This window comes from Melopsittacus undulatus, chromosome 3, assembly GCF_012275295.1.
Source record: "Melopsittacus undulatus isolate bMelUnd1 chromosome 3, bMelUnd1.mat.Z, whole genome shotgun sequence".
Taxonomy (NCBI): Eukaryota; Metazoa; Chordata; class Aves; order Psittaciformes; family Psittaculidae; genus Melopsittacus; species Melopsittacus undulatus.
Genome location: NC_047529.1, coordinates 55713137 through 55737145, shown reverse-complemented (window position 1 = coordinate 55737145; position 24009 = coordinate 55713137). Strand labels below are relative to the sequence as shown.

At 36.7% G+C, this 24009-nt stretch overlaps 1 protein-coding gene across 1 annotated transcript in view; it reads left to right on the top strand.

The window, feature by feature from the left end:
• Positions 1 to 23053, top strand: part of ASCC3 (activating signal cointegrator 1 complex subunit 3) — a 265394-nt gene extending 242341 nt beyond the window's left edge. The window contains exons 37-42 of the mRNA XM_005145089.3: positions 575 to 799; positions 13348 to 13499; positions 13992 to 14142; positions 19776 to 19982; positions 21884 to 22059; positions 22158 to 23053. Of these exons, the coding sequence (XP_005145146.2) occupies positions 575 to 799; positions 13348 to 13499; positions 13992 to 14142; positions 19776 to 19982; positions 21884 to 22059; positions 22158 to 22305 (1059 nt within the window). The 3' untranslated portion in view covers positions 22306 to 23053. The remainder of the gene's footprint in view (positions 1 to 574; positions 800 to 13347; positions 13500 to 13991; positions 14143 to 19775; positions 19983 to 21883; positions 22060 to 22157) is intronic.
• Positions 23054 to 24009: the final 956 nt, after the last annotated feature.

Sequence of the window (24009 nt, the reverse complement as noted above, 5' to 3'; positions counted from 1 at the left end):
GGAGCACAGAGGATAGTTTTCAGCACCTACTTACAATTTTGTTCTTTGCTCTGACCACTGATCATCTGTTGCTTAGACAATGACTGTTCATAATATTGAAAGTATATTTTAAAAGAACCTTACCAGAGCTATTTTAAACCCACTGTGTTTTGAATACAGACAGAAAAGTAGAAACCCTGAAAACTGAAAATGTGGATTACTGACTTCTTTATAGCTAACTTTACAATGGTTTTGTGAGCCAATCAGGGTAGGATATCTGCAGACAGGCATCTCAAATATTGAGTCCATCCACTGTATGTATTTCACTGCTTTTATTTTCTTCTCCTCTCATCAGCTATGTGAAAAAAAAATAAAACCTATAATTGTGTGAATATTTGTGAGTATTTTAGTACCTATTGTTTTCCCACACATGATTTTAACAGATAAGTACACTTTCTAAACACTAAAATACTGCTATTTTAACATTAAAATCAAATTGTAGTTAATTAAATGCATATACCTTTAATGTCTCAGTAAGGAATAATTATTCTGAAGTTAATTACAATGGCTAATTTTTTTAATTTTTTTTTTTGAGAATGCTGAGGAATACGCAGATTTGCCAGTGAGGCACAATGAAGATCAGATGAACAGTGAACTGGCAAAACATCTTCCAATTGAAGTCAACCCCCATTCATTTGACAGTTCACACACAAAAACGCACCTCCTGCTGCAAGCTCACTTCAGTCATGCCATGCTGCCTTGCCCAGATTATGCAACTGATACAAAGACGGTGCTGGACCAAGCAATTAGAATATGTCAGGTATAGTAATGCATTTCAAAATTTAACTCTTGTTGGTTTACTCTTTATTGTTAGTGTGTTGTAATATTTTCAGTATAGCAAATCTGAAGATTTCTTGCAGTCTTGTGGAGAACTGGTACCACACAGTATGATGCCTCTTTGTTTAGTGAGGACCTAGATGCCTATAAAGATGCCCACTTTACAGAACTGCAGGTAAATGAAGTTAAGGTAAAAGACTATGGTACTCTGGTTGGAGGCTTCTGTTGCCATAGGATTTGCCTCTGTCATATGCCAAAGCTTTCTCTTTTTCATGGAATGTTGTATGTTAGTCATTCCTGTATGGGTGCACTCCCTGCAGATTGTTATGCTGACCACAAAGAACCTGTCTCCTATGAGTACTTTTATTTTTATAGCACCCGAAAGCACTGTAGTCACAGCCAAGCATGAATAAAGTGTTCTGAAATGTGATTTGGGACAAGACACAGGATTTTTCTCTAGCTTGTGAAATGATACATCTTCTATTTCCCAATTACCACAGAGTCAAAAAGCATGTTTTTAAATACAGATTTTAAACTTGATCTGAATGCTTGTGACTTTTACAGTTTTACTGCAGTCACAGCCCACAGAAACTAAACTGACCATGGAGAGTACTGGTAACAAGCGATCACATACACACAGCTGCATGCCTCAAAAGAGTTTCAAAGCAGCAGTTGGAGTTTGGAATAGAGTGCTGCCATATATGGAAAGCACAGTTACATGTACAGGTACAGGTACAGTTACAGTTACAGCAGGAAGGGTGAGTTCTAGCTGATGCAGAGAACAGCCTCCCCTCTGATTCCATCAGAAAGGAATCATATTCTCTGTAGCAGAACAGGACAAGGACTCATTCACAGGTTCTGGAAGATCAGATGACCTTCCACAACCTATTATTGTTATCTTCCTCGGTTCAATACGTGTAAAATAGGGACAGTAATTCTTTCTGCCTACAGTTCTTGTTTGCTCAAATATTAGTATCCTCAGTGGTCTACACATCAACTATCAGAATGAGGCTTTGATCTTGTTTGAAGCCTGTTTACAATGCAGTAACTGTAAACATCATTGTGTCAAGCCTACCAGTTTGTAAAACCACTCTAAAAGAAATTGTTAATCAGTGCCCTAAACAGACAAAATACCACAGCAGGCCAGTGTCTAATGATTTGGGTGAGTCTCAGCCTTCCACTAGCAAAAATGGCAAGCTTGTAATACTAATATCAAACAAAATAAAGCTAAAATTAATTAAAGTAAGAAGCAAGTAAGACCACAGATATTATTGCTACACAGTCTTAAACTTTGGCAACTAGCAGTGCTTGAGTGCAAATCTACTATAAGTATTTCAAATCAATAAAATTATGGTGATGAAATCTTCAGTATATAAACAGTTACTATTCATAATATTCAGTTATTAACAGAGAACAACATCGCTTGCTCGGGTTAGAAAATTCACCTTTGTTTCAAAGTAATCACATATTTAAAGTTCATTTAAACATTTGTGGAATTAGTGTTTGGGGAGGTAGTTACATATTTGGAAAAAGATGTAAATTAAAGATTCTTTTCAGTAATTATTTTGCTCAATATTCATCATTCTTTGCTAAGAAGTGTATTTTTAACACTATTACAGAAGAAACAGTTCCTTTAAACTGGAGTTCAAAATACCATTCCATATTGTGCCTTGGCACTGTGGCCTTTGGTTAACTACTGCATAATGTTACATGTATAACCATCTTGGGGGAAAAAAGAAAAAAAAGAGTTCCTCTTTAAAAAAAGAAAAAAAAATATGCAAGCATTTTTGTATTTTGAAGCTGGTACATGGTTTACATCTCTTGGGAGAATATTTGTTCCATCTTATTAGTCACGCTTTCCAAACGGAGGTTAAAGTTCCCAGAATCTAAGCAGTAGACAGGGTTACACTTTCAATACTGGTTGTTACCTTTTTCCTTAGCACTGACCTGCTGATGAACTCTGGGTCAACAGAGGTGGAAAAAAAGATGTTAGTTGTGAGAAAAGGAACTGAACCATGGAAGGATCCATTGATAAAACATATTTGGTAGGTGATGTTCTCTGTGTGTGAACACTCGCTCACGCACCACCAAACATAAAATTCAGCAGTGAGATGGGAATTGGTTTTTGAGTTATGTTGAACTTCTGTTTATTTACTTACTAAGTACTTTAGCTGTTAAGGTTGTAGAACTAACCTTAAAATTGTGACCTGTGCATAAACTGTTATTTTTGCTGGCTTGCATGTGAATGACGGACTTTTGGCATAAGCCCTACTTTTCTGTTTCAAGAAAGCAAGGTCTTTCTAAGAGCTTTTACAAGTGACTGCATCATGGTATGTACAACAGGCCTCCATCCTAGGCCCCCTGCGGAGCAGATTTGCCATCAGTGACAGTGATATGTAAGCAAGCCTTTTTCCATCACAGGCTATTAAATTTACCCACTCTTCTGTGCTCTTTCACCTGAATCAGCCTTCTCTCCCAGGGTTCCTTTTACATCCCACCTGTTATGTCCTCCCTTCCGTTCCTCTAATGTCGTTCTGGGCCTTTCTCATTTCTAGCGGCTTTAGGCTGAGTAATGTTAATGATCAGACAGAAAACGATGTTAATATCTTCAGATAGATAAATGTAGCTGATAGATTTCAGGTAAGATTCCACTCTCTTCTAATAAAAAAAAAAGTATGCAACCACTCTGAAATTTATTTTCCTGAGATATCTTAGAAGTTTTGGTTTTATGTTAGAATTCTCTTGATTTATACTCTTGATGAAAGATAAATGTTATAAGCGTTTTACAGAATTTGAGGAGTCGTGGTGCTGACTCAATAGAGGAATGTAACTGTTAACATACAAAATGGGAGAAGTATATTCTGTTACAGTTTTCGTATAGTTAGCATTTGTTAGGTATAGACGGAGTTCATTACAGCAATGTAAGTTTAGTATCTATAGTATCTATACACCCAGGATGAAATACAGAAGTCTTTCCCTCTTGCTGCAGAAATACAGGAAATAGGAAGCAGTATGTAACCTCTTGAATGCCCATCTCCTCCCACACCCACCTCTAACATATGGCCATGGAGGCATTGACTAGGCCAAAGGAATGCCCCTGCTCTACATTGAAAAGCCCAAGTCAGAAGCTAACAAGTTTGTTATCAGTGACAGGCTCTCACAGATAAAGCACAGAAGGTTCCCATGGCTCAAAAAATCTGCCACGACCTCCTGTGTGACCTTGGCCAAGTCATTCAATTTTTATTTGCCTCTGTTACCTTCAATACAATTACAGTAGACTACATATTCTCTTCAAGCCTAGCATTCTATCTCCATTGTTCTTCCTGAGAAACGACAGAGGTATCAGTAAGATGGTGCTTCTCTACTCTTGCAGAAGAACTTCAAAGAATAAAAATTCTAATTAAATTATTTGTCTAATATTTTACAGACAACAAAGATTATTGTGAAGACAATACCCCACCTTTTTTCTATTTCTGATTTAAGAATGTGAAATAGACTAAATCTAATCTCTTTTTTACTTAATTTGTCAAGCCTTATATTTTGTGACTGTGTATTCAGCAGGCAGTTCTTACTCTGCTGTTCTAAGACTGTCACCTATATTTGCATTAATTGAAATGGATAATTGAAGCAGTAATACTGTCTGTCTCAGATTCAGCAGGGCAGTCTCTTCTCGGAAATAATGTGACAGTTGCTGGCTTTGCATTAGGATTGGCCACAAGCCTCCACTTGTAGTATAATCGTTGAAAAAATATTTTAATATTGCCAGGAGTAGGACTGCCGTGGAGCTCAGCCTTAACCTTAGCAAAGTGTTTACCTATGGATGTGTTAAACGCATCTCAATAGGGTAGCTGTGCACTGAGAGAAGATGGACATGAAGTCAGATTCCAAACTGCAGAATAAAGGTTACTTTGCACAGGGAACATGCACATCCCTGAAATGAGGAAACCTTGTAACACTGTCACTCATGGCCTGCCTTTCCCCATCATGTTACTCCTTCGGAGAACCTAATTTTGACAGGAAAGAATAGGCTGTTTGGGTTAAGCACTGCATTTCCTTAGCTGTACAATAATGTGTGTAACATCATGTTACCAATTCTAAAATAGCTGAAGTAAATTAGTTGTTTCTAGTCATTTAAATTGCAGCTTTTGCTACAGTTTTGATTCTGAGAATCATCTTTGTGGTACACGTTCAGAGTCATCAAATATTACATAAAAACATGCTAACCAATCCAGCTGTCTTTTAACAGCTAGCTTCTGTGCAAAATGCTTGTTATACTAAACTGCAGACTTTTGTGACTGATGGTGGGAGCTGTAGCTACTGCTCCTCACACAAAAGGTACTGTCTGGCCATATCAGCACAGCTACAAACAGCACAGGTGCTCAAGCTTCCAGGACTAAAAGAACAAGAATGTCCCTCAGCTCTGGACTTCACACCCTTCCCAAACCGCCTCAGTTCATAACAGCCACTAAAGCTACTGACTTGGGAGCTGTGTCACTTGGATTATTTGTTTTCCTGCCTGTGAGGAAATGGAATTCTTAAAGGTCTTAAGTGCATTTTAAGCTCATATGTTGTCTCTTATTAGTCCAGGAGAGCTGCACGCTTGCTGCAAAGTGATGGCCTCTTCTACAGTTGTGTGTGTAAGATTTATCCAGAAGCACCACAGGGCAAGAGATAAGTGCTTTTAGAGGTGCATCTGCAATTATAAATAAACGGGCAACTTTGCTAAAGGAAGGGAGAAGAATCAAATTAACTTGAGAATGCAGAGGATTATTCAGAAACAAGTGAAGAACAGCGGCCATATCTCTTGAACTACTACACATATTCTTTGTGTATGTGATAATATTCCAGTGGTAGCACCATGTTTGCAGTTTGACTTAAATATTGGCTGCTTTCATGGTTGGATGGCTATTATTCCACAGGAGGGTGAAAATAATAGAATAATCAAAAAACTTGTAGCATAGATACTGGAAATTAATGCTCATTTTTAGATACTAAGCAACAATGGAGAGCTTTGTTGGGAAAGTACCTAGACAAGTTGGGATGGAACTACTTGTTTCCAGCTTGTGGTTCATAGGTATATATGGGTGAGAAGGGGTAGTCACCTTTGTGGCAGTGGTGGTGGGGTCTTCCATTGCTGTGGATAATTGGCAAACTGGTATATGGAAGCATCTTGGTGGCGGTTTAATGATGAGTTGATGCTCCTTATATATAATCCTTCCCCCACCCATGGCAAACCTTTTCCCAGTTGGGGCTGGAGGAAATGAGTAATGCTTAACCCATTTGTGTGATCAATTCACTTAAGCAGCTACTGTGAAATGTTAATCACAACTTTAATTTGTACTGCATTAGCATTTTGATTAACTTGTAGGCTTGCTAGCACACTTGAAGCACTTTTACTCGTAGTTACAGCTCGGAAATGACTTTTTGATTAATTAAGTTTGTTAGACAGCAGCTGAGCTTCCTGAATGCTAACCTTATGGGGCTAAAAGTTCAGGAGAAAGTTACTGGGAATAACTGTTGCAGTTGAAAAGGATTCTTGTAAATGCACTCAAAAATTTTTTATTATTGACAAAATCTTACATTACTGCTGTGAAACTGACTTTAAAGAGGGCAGATTTATTATGAGAAATATGATGTATATTTTAATGAGTTCGGTAGATTTTTGTAAGATTTGGAACAAATGCCATGTTGAAGACTTTGTTTATGTTAGGAGACTGATTTCTTGCCAAGAGGTTTTTATCAAAAACATTTTATTGTATTTACTGTTCACTAGCATAGTAGAGGATATCAATTTTTCAGTTAATAATTTGAAAATAAATTGGATATTGGGACTCAGCAAGTTCTGAGCATGTTGGGTTGTGCCCTACCAAGTTTACATTGTTGGCATCACATGCCATAGCTGCTCTTACCTCTGTAATACTATAAAAAAAGAAGTAAGAACCCAAGGGTTACACTCCATTAAATGCAGACAGTAAGTGATTTGTCCTTTCCCTGGTTCTGATCGTACTAATAATGTTACTATGGAGGCTAAAGGATGAATACAGGGATAGGAATCTTGCAAAGCAGCTAGGAAGGTCATAATTTGCATACATCAGTGAGACCTTTATGATGGTGGGAGAATGAAGAATTAGTCTCTCGTAGGGGTAGCAGAGCATATGGAAAAAGGAGCTGAATATGCTTGTAAAAAAAGTGAAGGGAAGGGGAACACAGAGGGCAGTATAAAAGGAGTGCCTTCTAAGTAGGATTAATTACATCTTATTCGCTATATCTCTTGATAAAGTACAAGGGAGGGTGGGGGGTATGTACTCTGGAGGCTGAAATGATACCTCTGTATAAGTCTGATTTAATTGATTCTTTCACATCAATTCAAAATTCAATTCAAAGGATAAATTAAAAAAGATCAATCAAAAAACTACTTCTTCCCTCCCCAAATTAATACATTTCTAAAAAGTAATTTTGGTCTAGATCTCTGAAGTGCAAAGGATCTGTAGATAACTGGTTTACTGATACATAAAAAAGACAGTGACCTTAAAACCTTCTGTAAGACTTCTTCAATTGAATTCCAGCTTTTCAAGTAACTTGTTTCTGGGGGTAAGTGAAGCATCGTAATCATGATTTATATAAAAAAATGAAACTTCTAGTACATGGTATGCTTTAACATCTGGAAAAATATTTTGCTTATATTTGTGTGTGATCTCAAGTCACTTGTGGATCATAATATAACATTACGTATTGGAAGGCTTCCTACTTTTGAAACACATGCAATAAATATTTCTTATTGTGAATTCATAGTTTTCAGGAAGATTAATACACTTTTGCATATTATTATCTATAAATATTTGTCATATAAACTCTGTAGTCCTAAACACCTGTAATTAGGCACCATTCAAAAGATTTTAATAGATCTATGGATTTAAAGTCATATTTCTAACTGAAGTCTAGTCCTAGACAACAGAACTTATACTAACATGAGGCGAAGACACAAGTGAGAGTATTTTGATTATTTGATGTTGGAATACTGTACACAATAAATTCAGGTACAAAAATAGGTAACTATTTTTATAAATAAACCTAAATAACTATTTAAATAATTTTAAATAACTATTTTTGTTAAAAAACTGACTGGCCTTAACCCTGCACTTTGATATAACTGTGCAATAATATTTGAAACATTTTAGTCTTACACCATTTATTTCTGTTTCACTAAGGTGAATGTCATTCCGCATGGAAGGCTGATCATTAGTGTGCCAACCTTCAGCTTCACAAATGTGCTCAAGAAAGTGTCATAGTCTGTGAAGCACTGATAAAAAAGATAAAATTCATCTTTTAAGAATGGATACATTTGAGCTATGTAAATCACCCTGAGTACTCATGAAGTTTCAGTCCCCATACACCAAGTCATTACCACCAATGGCATCACTACAGGCAGTCGACCTTTAGCTGAGTAATCACAGAAGTAATTGACAGTTGCAATGACATTTCTTAGATTACCTTAGTCTCCTTAGCTACCCTCTGCATCCAGAGCAGTTATCATTGTTCATTTAACTTCATTGCCACTTTCCTTAAATATCATTTAGCCACAAAATATTGACATTTATATTTACAATGTTTACATTTATATTTACAGTATTTAATTAGAAGTACTTAGTATAGCCAGAGTTATATTACAGGTGACTTCAAACAGGACAAATTACTCCAAGTAGTATTGTAGTTTCTGTTAATAAGATGAAGGCTGTTTCATTTTAACACTCTGGTAACTTATCTTAAAGAAAAAAGTTATTTTAAGTCATTTGAGTGGATCAGAAATTGTGCTAGTTACTGAATCTCTGTTCTGCTGTCTAACCAGCCATACAAGAGTAATCCAGAATATTTGGCTTTCAAATGAAAGATGTGAAAGTAATACCAAAAACTGTTAAAACTTTGCAAAACCTTTCTAAAATAAAAGATATTGCAATCAGAATATTTCAGTTGCTAGACAAATCTCCTATATGGGGAGTGGGAGTGGGAGAGTGTGGTAGATATGTTCATTATGGAGTAATTTAGTATCTGTTATTTTGAGCACATATTCAGAGTGCTTAAAAACAACAGAGAAAAGCAATGTTTTACTATCAGTGTGTGTTGTCACACTCATCTCTCCTACATCCTGCCTCCCCATCTTTGCTTCCCCGCAAGCTAGGGAATTATAAACCATAATTTAAATTCCAAGCATCAGTAGTAATTTTGGCTAAAAAGAGACAGACTTTTAAATCTCGGCTTCATGTTGGACCAGAAAGGTACAATTTGATCAGTTTAACTAATTCAGTACTGAAGGATAACCAACCACTGCTCCTGAAAGTATGATGGAAACCTGATAATAGGCACTGAAGGTTTCATATTATTGCACGGAATAATACAAAATGGACTGAAGGAAAGAATAGCAAGACATTGATCAAAACATTTTGACATTCACTTCTGAATACCAACAACATTTAATTTTTTGCCATATGTGACAGTTACTGAACATCAGCATTTCTGTCGTACCCCTGCCATGGTTTATAGCTTGTTGTTATCCATGTTGGTGCAAGCCAAGCTATTTTTGATAGCACCAGACAAAATGTTAAAGGACATGTCACTAGTTGCTATTATTAATTTGTTGTTGTCCAAGTATGACACCTGAAAGGCTTTTAAAAGCTAATGCCTGATTCTTTCATTAAAACCCATTTCAGTATAGGCCTCTGCTTTTATTCTGCTAAGTGCATGAAGAGGCCCAAATAAGATGTTGGTAAACATAATTTTCATTGTAAGAAGCAATATTTCCTTTGACTCCATCTATTTATCCCATCTTTTCTACTTTAGTTTAAAAAGTGGTGGGCTTAGGACTTTTTGGCTTGTTCGGGGTTTTTTGTGGGGCTTTGATTTATTTTTACTTATCAATTTACAAAAATTTTTTTTTTTCTGTAAGTAGAAGCATCTTTAGAATTTGTTGGTTTACTTGTTGCACTCATTGCCCTCCTAATTTTTTATCCGTGATGAAATTCTATGGCTAGAAAGGCAGATAACCAATTAGTGCCATTTCTCAGTTAAGAATAATATTCTTAATCTGTTTCAATCTTACAACTATAAGATATTTAGAAACTACTTACTTCTTTCCCAAGCAGGCGTTAAAGTTAAGAAGCCACAAATTTCTAGAAAATTATTCTGGTTTGCACTTAAAAACGGCAGCAACAGACCAAACAAGTAGCAGCTGGATAAGCTAGAGAAACTAAATGTTATCATTGGATATTGTAAATATTAAATGCTTATCTTTTTTTTCTTTGTCTCATATTATTTTCTTCATGTAGTTCCTACATTTCATATAGCTAATTTTGAGATAGGGGAATTACTCAATTTTTTACCTTGAGTATTTATAGGAATTTCAATAACCATTTAAGTATCAAGCATCTGTGTGTTTTACACTTAGAGGAAAATTAAATGTGCAGGTTTCCAAGGCAGCAGATGAAACAAGACAACTTTACCATTGTTCTGACTTTTTCACAATGTCACTGTCTTGGATTTCACATCCAGATAGAGATGCTGTGAATAAATTCTATGGGTGAAGAAGCAGAAAATAAGGAGGAAAAGAGGATTTGCCATGTGGATTCATTATAACAATGTGGAACATAGTGTCTCACACACACAGGCTTTCCTTACTCCCTACGGGATATCTGTCTGTAGGCCTCTATCAATTTCCAGGAGATTTTCTATGTGAAAGGATCCTCTAGTTAATTTCAGTGTATAGCTTGTTTTAGATTTATCTTTCTCTTACGTCTTCTCTCTTCCTTTCCCCTTTTCAAACCTCTGTTAAAAAGGGTAGGGGTAGGCGAATAGATTTAAAAAAAAAAAGAATGAAAGAAAACAATGAAAACGGTGTTATGTGTGTATCCTCACAAGCATTTTATGAAAATGCCACTGCTTCATGCTGACTAAAACCACAACTTACTGTATTCTTCTTGCTGCTTGTGGAAAAGACAGGGTATCTGTGCAGCCATTATTCTTCACGTATATACAGCACTCTCATTGAAGAGCACGATGTTTCAGGCTATGTCAGAAAAGCAGAAAGGAAATAACAATGAGGGAGTGAATAGGAGACAGGTACCATACTGTCTCAGCAACACTCTCAGAGACATGGACTGTACCATATATGTAAGTTTCAATATGTTTTAAAACATGGAAGCAGGAAAAGAGCGACTTGCCCTGTAAGTTTAAAGGACAGACTTCACTCTGATGCATGCTGAGAATAATTCCCTCTTTATCTGACTAAAACTCATGTGAACCAGCACATCAATCCACAGTCTATGAAGCGGCTCCTTTCAAATGTGATTTCTAACATAATTTTATTTTCTATTCAGTAAAATAATCATACGTGGAAGTGACCTTGGCAAGCCAAGTGAGAAGACAGAAAAACATCAGTGTTGTGCTGTGAGGTCCTATTTCTAGGGTCATTAGGAATGTTATTAGTGTGTTTCAGGGTGCTGTGGCTCTTCCTTCAAAAATGACAAGTTCAATGTTTAATCTACATCTTTATTACCTGGAAGGCTCTTTATCTACAATTCATGAGAAATGAGACAACATCAATGTAATACAGGGTAATGCTTTAAATAGTTTTCTAAGTGTCACTGATCTTATCACACCGACCTGGAATAAAACCTGTTGAAATTGCATTGTAAACTGCTAAAATAAACTGTGTGACTGGCCAGGACTGAAACTAACTTGTGTCTTTAAACCAGTATTTCTCCAGAATCAGTGTAATTTAATTGAAATAGCTTTGCGTGTGTAAACAACTCCTTTGTTTAAAGAAGATTTCACTGTTTAGTTTGCCTTAAGTAAATGCTGCCTTTTGTTTGTAAAACATTTGATTAAATGTGAAGACTTACATAGACAGCTTCTCCTCATTACACTAGTGGCTGGAAAATAAGTTAAAATGATGCAGGTATCTGCTGTCTAAGGAATTACCAAACAATATCATTTGTCTTTAAAAGAAAAACCATAAAAACCTCTTAAGTCTAGTCCTAAAATCAAAGTACAACTCTCCTAATACCAAGAAGATGATATTTAAAGTGCTGAAACTGTTCAATATACCAGATTCTCTTGTTTCTTTCTTAAAAAAAAAATTTTGTAGTATTTTAATCAAACTCCACGTTTCCTACTTGGCAAACCACTTTTAAATACGTGACTTTCTAGTAAATTAGAGTGTTGTAAAATTAAGACCCACACATAATTGTGAACATAATGGTATTAAACAACAAAGTAAGCAAGACAACTAACATATTAATAGCATAATTTTCTTCACTAGCTGAAATGCTTCTATAAACCATAATAATTGTATTAACATTGGATGAAAAATATACTATATATTAAAATAACTGCATTTACTATTAAAACAGAATGTTGAAACTAAAAGCTCATCTTTGGTCCTTTCTCCTTTGGAAAAACTCATACATTCTTTTTCACACAAACCAGACAGAATTTAAGTCAAGTCAGGAAAAAAAGCAGGTATAACAGTTTTTTCATATCAGTAGGGCCACTCACATTGCACAATCCATAATAAATTTTGCAGATTTGGATCTTTATGCTAGTGATATTTAGAGTATACTTTTTACTTGTATTCTCAAAAACATAGCAAGCAGAAAAGGAGCAGAAGCGAGATATGGAAGGCAAGACGATTGTTAACGCTTTAAAGTGTGACATGTTGATGGATAGGGTTTTTTTGGTAGCATGGGGTTTTTATGTACTTTGGGAAAACTTTTCCAGTTCAGGATAGAGAGGAAAGGAGAGACAGCCAAGCATCCCTCACTCTCAAGACTGTCAACTGTTTGCAACACAAAGGATGAAATGCATGGTTTTCCTGACTGCTGTTACTCACCCTGTGTAGGCTATTAGCTATTTTGTCATCTTTCTTCAAGATTTCAGGTTAGGTGTCAGTGTTGATCAAAACCTCAAAAGTTTTATCTAGTCTGATGCAAGAGATATTTTTAAGTCCTGAAGTTAAAATGGGAAAATAACTGCTATTGTTAAATGACATTAGTATTAATTTTTGAACAAATGCAGATATGTTGCTGTTGCTGTTCTTAAATAATTTAAAGATTTTTGAATAATTTTACAGTTCTGGCAAAGCTTTCATGTCAAAATATAAACTGATACTGCAGTTAATTGTAATGTCTTCCTTTCCAGTAAACTTTGAGATTTCTTCCTTTCATTCTGAGTTGGATTATGTAAAAGAGAGATTATTTGTAAGGAAAAGATCCCACTTTTTGCTCTCACCCCAAAAGCATGGTGTAAATTACTTTTTGGAGGATAAAAGTTGATGATGATGACACAGTATTTAATCCATCTATTTTCAAGGTTAATTCAAAAGTTGCCAGCTGACACCAGGAGAGGCTAAAGTAAATTCCTGTGTTGAAGGCCTAGAAATTCCTGTGCATTAAATATTAAATAAATGCTCTTACTTGTATGAACCAGGTACACAATTATCCTTGCATTCTCTTACTTGTATTTTATGTCTCCTTTCATTAGGCAATGTTGGATGTCGCAGCACACCATGGCTGGTTGGTGACTGCTCTGAATATAACCAATCTGGTGCAGATGGTGGTTCAGGGTAGATGGATACACAACTCTTCCCTTCTTACTTTGCCCAATATAGAGCTACAACACCTCTACCTTTTTCGGTATGTAATTCTTCTAAGCATTCCTAAGTTTGCAGTCTCATTCTACTTCTGACTGCTGATTGTGTTTGAATGTCACTGTTGTGCCTGAGTGTTCATTAACACACCAGAAGCAGAACTTGTACTTTCACAGTGGTGCTTTCCCAAATGGAGTTTCTATTTCTCTTTTCAATATTCATTGATTAATTAACCCCCACATATTATTCCAGATAAATCAACAAGAGATCACTGGAAGGGTTCCAAGTCCCAATAAATCTAACTCTGTATATTAATTATCTCTTTATTTTAATCCATTAAAAATACATTAGTATCCATCCTAGTAGCTCAAGTAATGCTAAGCTCTGTAGATACGTAGATGGTGCAGTAATTAATGCTACCGAAAAATAAATGACCATCATTTAATAACAGAAACTAGTATAAGTTTTTACCACCAAAACAACTGAAAACAAATGTTTGCATTCCCTCCCTGGGAATATGTTTTGCTGTCACCGTCAGGAAGTGGAGCCAAGGCAAAAGGAAGAGCATGCATGGAGGTTACCAAGGACCTATTGAGTGTCTTCCCGAGCTAATGGCTGCCTGTGAAGGAAAAGAGCATGTTTTTGCTTCCATTGTGGATGGTGAATTGCAAACAGCCCACATTTCACAGGTAATACTCTCTATCTGTGGTCATTATCAATGTGACTGGAAAGGAACCGTAGTTGGGAAAAGAAATGCTCTCTCCCCTTCAGCAAATATCATAGGATGCTCTGTATAAAGTGCAGCACATTCGTTGCTTTAATTCCAAGGTACTGGTTAGCTTTACAAAGGTTCTTCTCTGTTTTCTTAATATTATTCTCACTTCTTCCCTGCTAACCAGTAACAGAGCCTGGTTTATGGCTGATAGTACCACATCTCTTTGCTCTAAGGATGCTTCTCTAGGTCATTCAATCTGCTGAGTGTTATCTGTCTTTCCATAGCCAGGTATGTACTAGGAATACATGCATTGCAAATGCCACCATAGCTGTTTTCTGAAGTGGTCTGTCAAACACCATTTTTTTCTAAGAATACTCTCAGTAGAAGATCCAACACACATTTTCTGTTTGAAAGAGAAAAAAGGAGATGAAAATTTCACACTTCAGAGGGAAGAAAAAAATACTATTCCAAAATGTTGAGGCTGCTAAAGTCTCATTTTAAGTTTGATTTTCAAGTCATTCCCAGCAAAGGACAGCAATATTCCGTAGACAGTTAAGCCTGTTGATCTCCAATAAATGTACAAAAGATGAAAACTTAAAGAGCTATACTTCAAATGTTTTTTATTTGAATATTTTAAAGGACAGCAATATGTCCTTTCAGTGGTTCAGCTTCAGTTAAACCTTTCACTGGTATGCAAACAAGAAGAAAAGTACCTAAATGTCTATAACAGACATCTGCATTTGTAACTAAATTAACATCAAAATTTTGAATTAAGAAAATGTATTGACATCAAAAAAAGGCTTCCTTTAACAACAGATTTTTAACATAATACACATTGATTGCAGTCCAACTTTTAGATGTGATAAAAAATTAGAACATTGTTATAATTAGTTCAGGGAGAACTCAGAAGTAAACTTACTTAATTTATTTGCATAAATTGCCATTCTGTTATCTTTAAAAGCAAATGCAAATTGGCTCTGTCTGATATGATGATGGTTATTTGGCTCAAAAGTGCTTCAATTTGCGTAGCAATCTGCTGTCGTCTCTGCAGTGAGGCGATCCCAGGTAACATACAAATCCTGAATTATTCCAGAAATTAGTATGTTTAAAGCATCAATTTAAGTGCTAATTGCAGTAGTAATGAGAAAAAGCAGTACTACTGTGAGATTTGCATCTACTGCCCCATCAGTATGCCTGGAACGGCTGCTGACTGGCAGAGGATTTGGCTGCTAATTAAATAATTGTATGCATGGCAGTGTTCTCGTCTGATTCAATAGATGAAGATTAATCCTCAGATAAATATGTTTGGCTGGTATTGAAATGTCTTAGCAGTTTCTTCAAAAATAGCTTGTGTGTATGTGGTGTATATGTTCACACTGTGAATGACTCTATGCCTCTATATATCTGTGTTTGTAAATACAGATGCATATAAGAGGGGGAAACATAATATCTTAGCAGCATAGAAAGAGAAAGTTTCATTTCCATGAGTTGGGAATGACCGTATTGGGTATAGCAAAGCCACGACTGTATTATGCGAGTCATAGCAAATGTGAAACCTTTATACCAGTGTTTTATATTCTTTAAGGTTTGGGGTTTTTTTTTAGAAGAAAGAATAAAATAAAGTAAAAAAAAACTACTGTAATACTTTGCACAGAATTAAACTTCATACTGAGTTTGTCTGTTGAGTATTTTCCTACGTGAAGGCTTTCAATGTGCACTTAGGGACCAACAAAAGAGAAAAATTATTCAGTAAAGAATGCACCTTTATATTTTCTGTAAAGAAATAATATAAGATTACGGAATTTAAGCCTAGTGTTCTGGCACCAGACATGAACAAAGTCAAATAAAGTGGTAAGCACACTACTAAATTGCCAAAACCATTCTTTTCCTAACAAAAGTTCTGCTTCTTACAGTGTATGGAACCTATACCTTAAGCCTGTTACTGGAATGAAACTGGAAAAAAAGAGCTTGAGCTTTACATAAATTTGAGGCAGACAGAAAAAGGAAGAAGTTTTACAGTGGGAAAGAAGAAAATGTCTTTTAAGCAGATTGATAATTAATTTTTAAATAGCAGCTCTTGAAGCTGCTCATGGACTTGGAATATTAGTCTAAGTCCTGGGGAGACAGATTATTGGCAAAAATGCTAATGACATTACCAAAGGTTCATGAAGAACTTCACATGTGATTATGATTTTTATCTATGGGTTTGGTACGTAAATATATATGTAGTATAAATGTACATGCACACATTGGGCATGTTAATATACGTAAAAGGAGATAGTGTGTGCTTGTGTCATCCTATACAAAAAAAAAAAAAAGTAAAATTATCAAGAAATTACTAAGTGATGTTGGAGCCTAAGTTTAATTTTCAAAAAGTTAGCTAAAATCCTAAACCTCATTGGAAGTCAGCAGGGCTTTAAAGCTGACACCCTAAATTCAAAAACTATTTAGACTGTGAGTCTGATTTTTGGCCTAAACTCTGTGTTTGTTTCAGTGATTCATTCTGACTCATATTTCTTTAACAAATCTCAAAGTCACTTAGGCATTAGGCACTAGGCACCTCGTAAAATACTAAGCTGGTGTTTATATTATTGAAAGGGAATAAAGAAACCTCAAGACTGAATAAAATTATATATTATCCATGCTGTAGTATCAGCAGCTTTTACTCTGGAAGTACCTGTGTTCCTATAACCTTATCTTTCATTTTCAGCTGCTACTACTTGACTTTTTTCCTCAATAAAAGTATCATCATTATGGATGATGATAAAAAGGCAGCCTGATGTCCATACTGTAGCAATGATCAAGCAGTACTAACGTTGCCTTTAATTTTCAAATACACAAGGCCTGGAGAATCATAGAATCGGTTAGATTGGAAAAGACCTTCAAGATAATCAAGTCCAACTGTTAATGACCAGCTCAAATATTACAACTACCTGTTGTCCATTTAGAAAGTCTCTCAGACTTGCTTTGTTTGCCCTGTAAAAGCTACATGAGAACATGACAACCTTTGACAAACTGGGGGTTGATACAATTGGGGTTGTATGGTGTAAACAAGACCAAGCCATAGTCTTCAACAGAGCGACAGGTATCACCACTAACGGATTGAATACATTATGATATCTGCTGAAACTAAACTTTATTATACCATAATTGTAATAGGCCTTGTCCTCTGAGGTAGCTCACATAACAGTTTTTCAGGTAGATGATGTCTAAAGTGTCACTGAAGGGATGATCATTGTGTAGGTATGTATTAAAGTGCATCCAATGAACACAGCAGAAGGATACTGCTTTGGTGCATGGAGAGCCTCAAGCAGCAGGTCTGTACAGTTCCTCAAGTCAGCTTCATCTTAAAAACCTTTACATCAAGCATAAAATCATTTGCCAGTTAAGGTGTTACTGCTCAAGTTGTTTCATCCAGTGTGATGTGCTGGAGGTGATTTTAGTAGTGTCTTCTGTGTTAAATGTAAGAATGCCTGCAGTGTTTTTTCTCCTTCTTCAAGGTGCTGCCTTTTTTTCCCCTGTTCAGAGCTGGGACAAAGAGGAGTATCTTTTCCCTTAACATTCTAGCTGTTTATTTTCTATTACAGTTTTCCCATCCTTTCTGCACTAAGAGCATCAGTACAATTCATTCATCAATATCCCCTGCTTTACGCTGCAGCTCTTGGGTGCTCACAGGTGGCCCTCCCCACTTTCACCATTGAACAGATACAGCTGCTCATGCAGCACAGAAGACAGAAGAGAGAGAGTGATTAAGGTTTAGCCTAAATCAGATTTCTCATTTAGTTCAGCCAGGCTCTGGTAACACAGCCATTTTAATCCAACGTAAGTCTGTGCTGCAGCTGAAATGGGCAGTCCTGACCCCCCCTTGTGCCATTTTCACCTCTCCTGACCCAGCTCACTGCAGAGCTGCACAAATGCCGTGGCTGGTTCAGGCAAGGAGGTGGAACAAGCATCTGGGGATGAGAAGAGGAGGGATCATGTCAGCCCTCTCACTGACAGAATGGCCTACAGCCAAGCGGTTATGTGAATGCTTGTGCCAGCAGGGAAGGAGGCTGGACCACTTCTTTCAGTGGCACTGAAAGTTCATGCTTATTCAGAGTACTCACAGGATTAGCAAATATGCTTCCACAGTCAGCTTTAAGCTGACCTAAGTTCATGCTGTCGTCACCAGAATGGTTAGCAAGCTGATCCATCTATCTGCACAGTCACAGCATGGCAGTGCCAAGGTATCAGGGGTAAGAGGGGAACAGCTAGCTGGTGGGGAGGGTGTCATAAGGAGGGATGTCATCAGATAGTCAAACCAATACATGAAAAATAAAATATACTTTAATCTTTTTTCCAGATAAAACATTTCTGTTCTATGCAGCATTGCCCATGCAGCTATGCTGACTCTCCTCCTTCCCATAAGTTCCCATTTTGGTATCTGCTGGCTCTACCAAGATCAATATTCCTCTTTCCTTCTTCTCTTTCCCACCCTCTAGTTTTTCCTGTGTTGTCTCAAAACACAAGTGAAGTGCTAGTTCCTGTTTTGGTTTGGGGGTGGAGGGAAAGGAGGGCAGGGCAGAGGGTGGTTCTCATTCTTTTAGGGTTTTTTTCTTCCATTGCCAGCCCCGTCAGTCTTTTTCAGGCCACAAATCACTGCCTTCATTCCACAACCGATTTTTCCACTTCTTTTTCCTAACAGATTTCATTGAGGGAATATGATGATCTTCTTTTTAGCAAATGAAAGCCTGTGCTACTCCTTTCCATTTTTGTCACAGCTTCTTACAGCTGCTTTTCCTTGTCTGATGGAGACCAAAATGAGAGATCCATAGGGCTGCTTTTTCAGAGTGCCTCTTTAAGGCTGAGAAGGGTGTCAATTTCAGCTGCACGCATTGTAAGCCTTTAACTACAGTTCTCTGTACAAGAATGAGAGAAAGTTGAGGGCCTGTTGCAGTTCACAGAGACTTAAGGCTCCTCAGGAGGACTGTAAGAAGGAAAGTTTGTGAAGAGCAATGCAAGAAAACCTTAAAAAAAAAAAGGCTAGGTATAAATTTGGATGTGTGGTTGAACTTTTGGTTAATTATCTGAGCTGATCCCCTGAACTCTCTGAGGTTTGCCCATTGCTAATTAGCACTGCAGTGACTTGTTCTGTATGGATTATGTTATGGAAGTTTAATTTAAAACTTAATTATACTAGTTTTTAAGTGGCTTATAGGGAAAAAATTGCTTTAATCGGGAGTGGTAAGGATTTTTTCCTGTGTTCAGACATCAGTAATACTAGTGGGGCATGTGTAATGTGTATGAGGAGTTTCACGTTTGCTTTATTTGCTTGGATGAAAGTAGAATAAGAGGTTAATAAAAAGTATTTTAAGCCTGTGACTGAGAGTTGTACAATTCTGTATGATAGTCTAATACAGAGAATTAGAACAGTTTGGGTCAGAAGGGACCTTCAAAGGTCATCTAGTCCAACACCTCTGCAATGAGCAGGGACATCTTCAACTAGATCATAATAAAATATTATTAATGTAGAATAAATACATAGACTGCACATTGAATTGTTATTGTTACAGTGACAATGATTGTCTAGATTGTCTTGTAATCCCCCGAGATCTGTTTTTTCCACAGGCTTGGAATTTCCTGTGCCGTTTGCCAATTCTAAACGTCAGCCTGAGCATTAAGGGCTGCTGGGATGACCCAGCTCAACCACAGAACGAAGTGCCTGTTCCTTTTTTGACAACAGACACAAGAGATGACAAAAGATGGATCAAATTGCATGCTGATCAAGAGTATGTGCTCCAAATAAATCTGCAGAGAACCCAGATGGGGTATCAGGTACATGAATTTATCATTTCCTTCCCAAAAGCACAAGTCTCCAATAACCCATTTATGTTATCAGTAATGCTTTATACAGCATAACAGGGAGGTTTAAGATTTAACTCTTAAGTAAATTATGAACACTTTCAAAGCCTTTTTCGGGTTAGTAGTGAAGCAAAGTGGTTTTTCAGGTTGCAGTAGGATAGGAAATAGACCCTTAAGGTAAAATCAATTCAAGCCAAATTAAAAACTCATTATTTTTTACAAACCAGAAACTCATAAAGTTAATTTCTTTGGGTAATTTCTGTAAGCATTGACAGCAGAGATGATAACTTCCCAGGCAGTATTTAAGTACTCACCAGCCCCTCTCCTCCTCATACCCTTGCATATCCTGCTTCCCCACACCAGTTTATAAGGTTCCCTATTACACTCCCATGTACTTCCAAATTGCATACCAGGCCCATGCCTATAAATGTGTTTCTACTCATAACACATCTTCAGGTCTTTACTGAAGATATTTTCTTCATATTTTACACAAGAAGCTTTTTTGAACAGCTCCTAGAACAACTTCTACATGCAGTTCTTCTCCTGGCCTAAGCTGAAGCACATCCTACCTCCTCTGTAGGTGAAGCACATCCTCACCTCACTGGGCCCAGCATGTGCCCAGCCAGAAGCATCAGTGGCAGATTCCCAGCTGCACTGCCCCTCACAGCAGTAACTCCCTGAACCCATTATGGCCATGCCTCCTCCCTTCAACTTGGGCACTGCCATCACTGTAGCTATCACTGACTTATAGATGTGGGGTTTTGTCATTTGCATACCATGAGTGGTATGGACCACAATGATTATAATATTGCTAATTAATTTCTCTAACATTTCTAACAACTAAGAATTATAATTACCGGCATTTTTAAGGTACAAAGAAGAGTTCAAGATACAGGCAGAGAACAGTTTTGATGTTAGTTGTGAGACTCTTACAATAACTTCATTTTGATAAAAATAGGAAGAGATATGTTCTGTTGTAAATCCTGAAGTTAATTTACATTAGTTAAGTAATTATATTTAAAAGTACTCTTCTTTCCCAAAAGATGACTTATCCTGACTGCAGCAGGTTCACATAGCTTTGAGGGAAGACTTTGTCATTTGTAGGAAAAAAGGGATGAAAGCTCCTCCATAAGTCATTCCATTTGCTGTTCTAGTTACTGACACTCTTCCTAACCAGAAGCTACAGAAAAGAAGGAAGAAGGAGCATTTCATGCAGTGATCACTGTTTTATAAACCTCTCCTGGAATTTGATCCCTCTTTTGTAAAAAACAGATGGATCAAACTGTTTCTTTTTCTTTTCCATTGTTTCTGTGATGCTTTTTCTTCTGTATAAATCTTCAGTAAAACCTTTCCATCTACAGAACACCAAATGAATACTGATAGAGTGTGCGTTATTACATCTTCAGCTTGCAGCAGTAAAGTCACTGTCTTAAAGTATCACTGAGATAATCTTTCGTTTTGCTGTATCAACCTCAAATAAAAACTCCAAGTGCTGGTTTTGTATTTATGTTAATCTTGAACAATACTGTTTAGCTTTATTTAAAGACACTAGCGTTTACAATTAACCCTTCTGCAGAGAATAGTATCTGGAACATATTAGATAAAAGTGCAAAAAGGGAGCAGTATTTCCATTCAAGTTTTAATAGCTTACAAAATAAGTGGAATAGTATCTCAATTCTGTTTTTTTCTCTAGACTGTGATTTTCTTTTTTTTTAATAATAAAAAATATCTGGAAATAAATATCTTAGTCTGCAAAAATTAGAATCTTACATAACAATTCACAGCCATGTGGCTTTGAGGTGTTCTTTATTCAGAGAATGGCATTGTGGAGTGGTGATTTCTACTTCTACTAAGTTATTTCTTTTCCCCAACAGGGAAAGCAGGACAGTAAAGCAGTGGCTCCTCGATTCCCCAAAGTTAAAGATGAAGGATGGTTTTTGATATTAGGAGAAGTTGATAAAAAAGAACTCATTGCCCTGAAAAGAACTGGATATGTCAGAAATCGAAATACTGTTTCTGTTGCTTTTTATACACCAGAAACCCCTGGAAAGTATGACAAATTTACAAAATAAGTTTCCTTACTTATTATCTTTTCCAACTAGACAAGACCTAATTTCTAAACTAATGATTCTGCTTTTTATATTCTAGGTGTATCTACACATTGTATCTCATGAGTGACAGTTACTTGGGCATGGACCAACAGTATGATATTTACCTGAACATTATACCAGCTAGTATGTCAGCACAAGTCACCACAGAGGTGTCTGATACTCCGAGTCACCTGGCTCTGAAGTAACGTGATCTGAAAGGCCTGTCCAAAAGAACTGGTCTTCCAGTCAGACATCCGGTCATTCTGGACACCCAAAACTGTGTTTTGTCTTACTGGAACCAACTTCAAATAAGAAATTGAAATTGACTACTGTATTGACTCTGATAACACAGAGTTAGCCACAGTGGCCTTATTCCTTTATGAAGAGTTGTTTTTTTCTTGTTTCATCTTTCTCCTCTCAGAAGTCATATTGTTGATTCAATTTTGACACATCAAAATAAAAGACTAAGATATATTGCAATTTGTGCAAATTTAGGGCTAAAATCTTCATTTTGAGAAGTGTCCTGTAGCCTATGTATTGATGTAGCTTAAGTAGACAATTTTTTTAATCTACAGGGAAAAAGACAAAATTTGATCTAAGAACTGCTGAAAACAGACAGATGTGTTATATTTCATGTTTAATAAAAATATGTCCATAAGAATGTTTTGCATTAGATTTTTCAGTGTAAAGCGTGAGATTATATAGTAACAAAATCCTCTTCTTACGCATACTACCTTTTGAAGGTGATAATCTAAACATAGAATTTCATAAATTTATATTAATTATAGGTGCAGTAAATCTGGTTCTAAAGGCATCCTAAATAGTGTAACATATTTCTGGTATAGCAATGATGCAATATATATGGATCATAATTAAAGTTCACCTTTTACAGGCATGTAAGCAACATAATATGTATACACACATCATACATGTATATTATATGTTTACAATTTATTTAGTGGTTTTCCCTGAATTTTGAAGGACTAAGGCATACAACATTGGGTGTCTTGTTCTAGGGTTCAGTCCTAACATGGGCAACTACATTTTTTAAATGAGGGAGAGTGACACTCCAGAAATGGGGTTTCCGTTACATCACTGAGACAGCTTGATGGGCATGGAATGGAAGAGTTCTGCCAGACAATAGGCAGTTGTCCAAGAGATGTGCAGCTTGATGTGATAGTCCTACAAGAGCAGCTCCATCTGCAAGACCCAAATCTGAAGGGAGAAAGTAGCAGCATCTATCTTCTGCACAATACAGCAATGATCATGCTGATCTACACATCCTGCAGTCAGTCCTTGTCTCAGCCTTAAGGAAATTCAAGATGCTAAGCAAGTGCTTGGAAGCAGTTTACTACAAAAGCATCATGTAACTTCATTCAGATAGACTAGACCTTAAATTCAATATTCATATTTTAACTTGTTCAGTTTTACCTTTAGCTGATAAGCATTACCTCTCCAAGGGATTATTGTGTTATCCTGTCTGCTGTGTTAACACAAGATGAAACAATACAGCTCATTGTCTCTGTTCCTGCCACCAGACATCACTGAGAAGAGCCTGGCTCTGTCCTTCTTGACGGCTTCCCTTCAGATATTTATACGTATTGATGAGATTCCCCCTGAGCCTTCACTTCTCCAGGCTGAACAGTAACAGCTCTCTCAGCCTTTTCTCATGCAAGACATGCTCCAGTTCCCTCTGTGGCTCTTTGCTGGATTTTCCAGTATGTCTGTGTCTGTCTTGTACTGGGGAGCCCCAAACCAGACACAGTGCTCCAGATGTGGCCTCACCAGCGCTGATCACCTCCTGTGCCCTGCTAGCAACGCAACACTGCAGCAAAGAGAAGGCTGGCTGATTTCAAAGGGTCAGTAGTTAAACATTAATTCCTTTCATATATATCTGGCACCTCTAAATT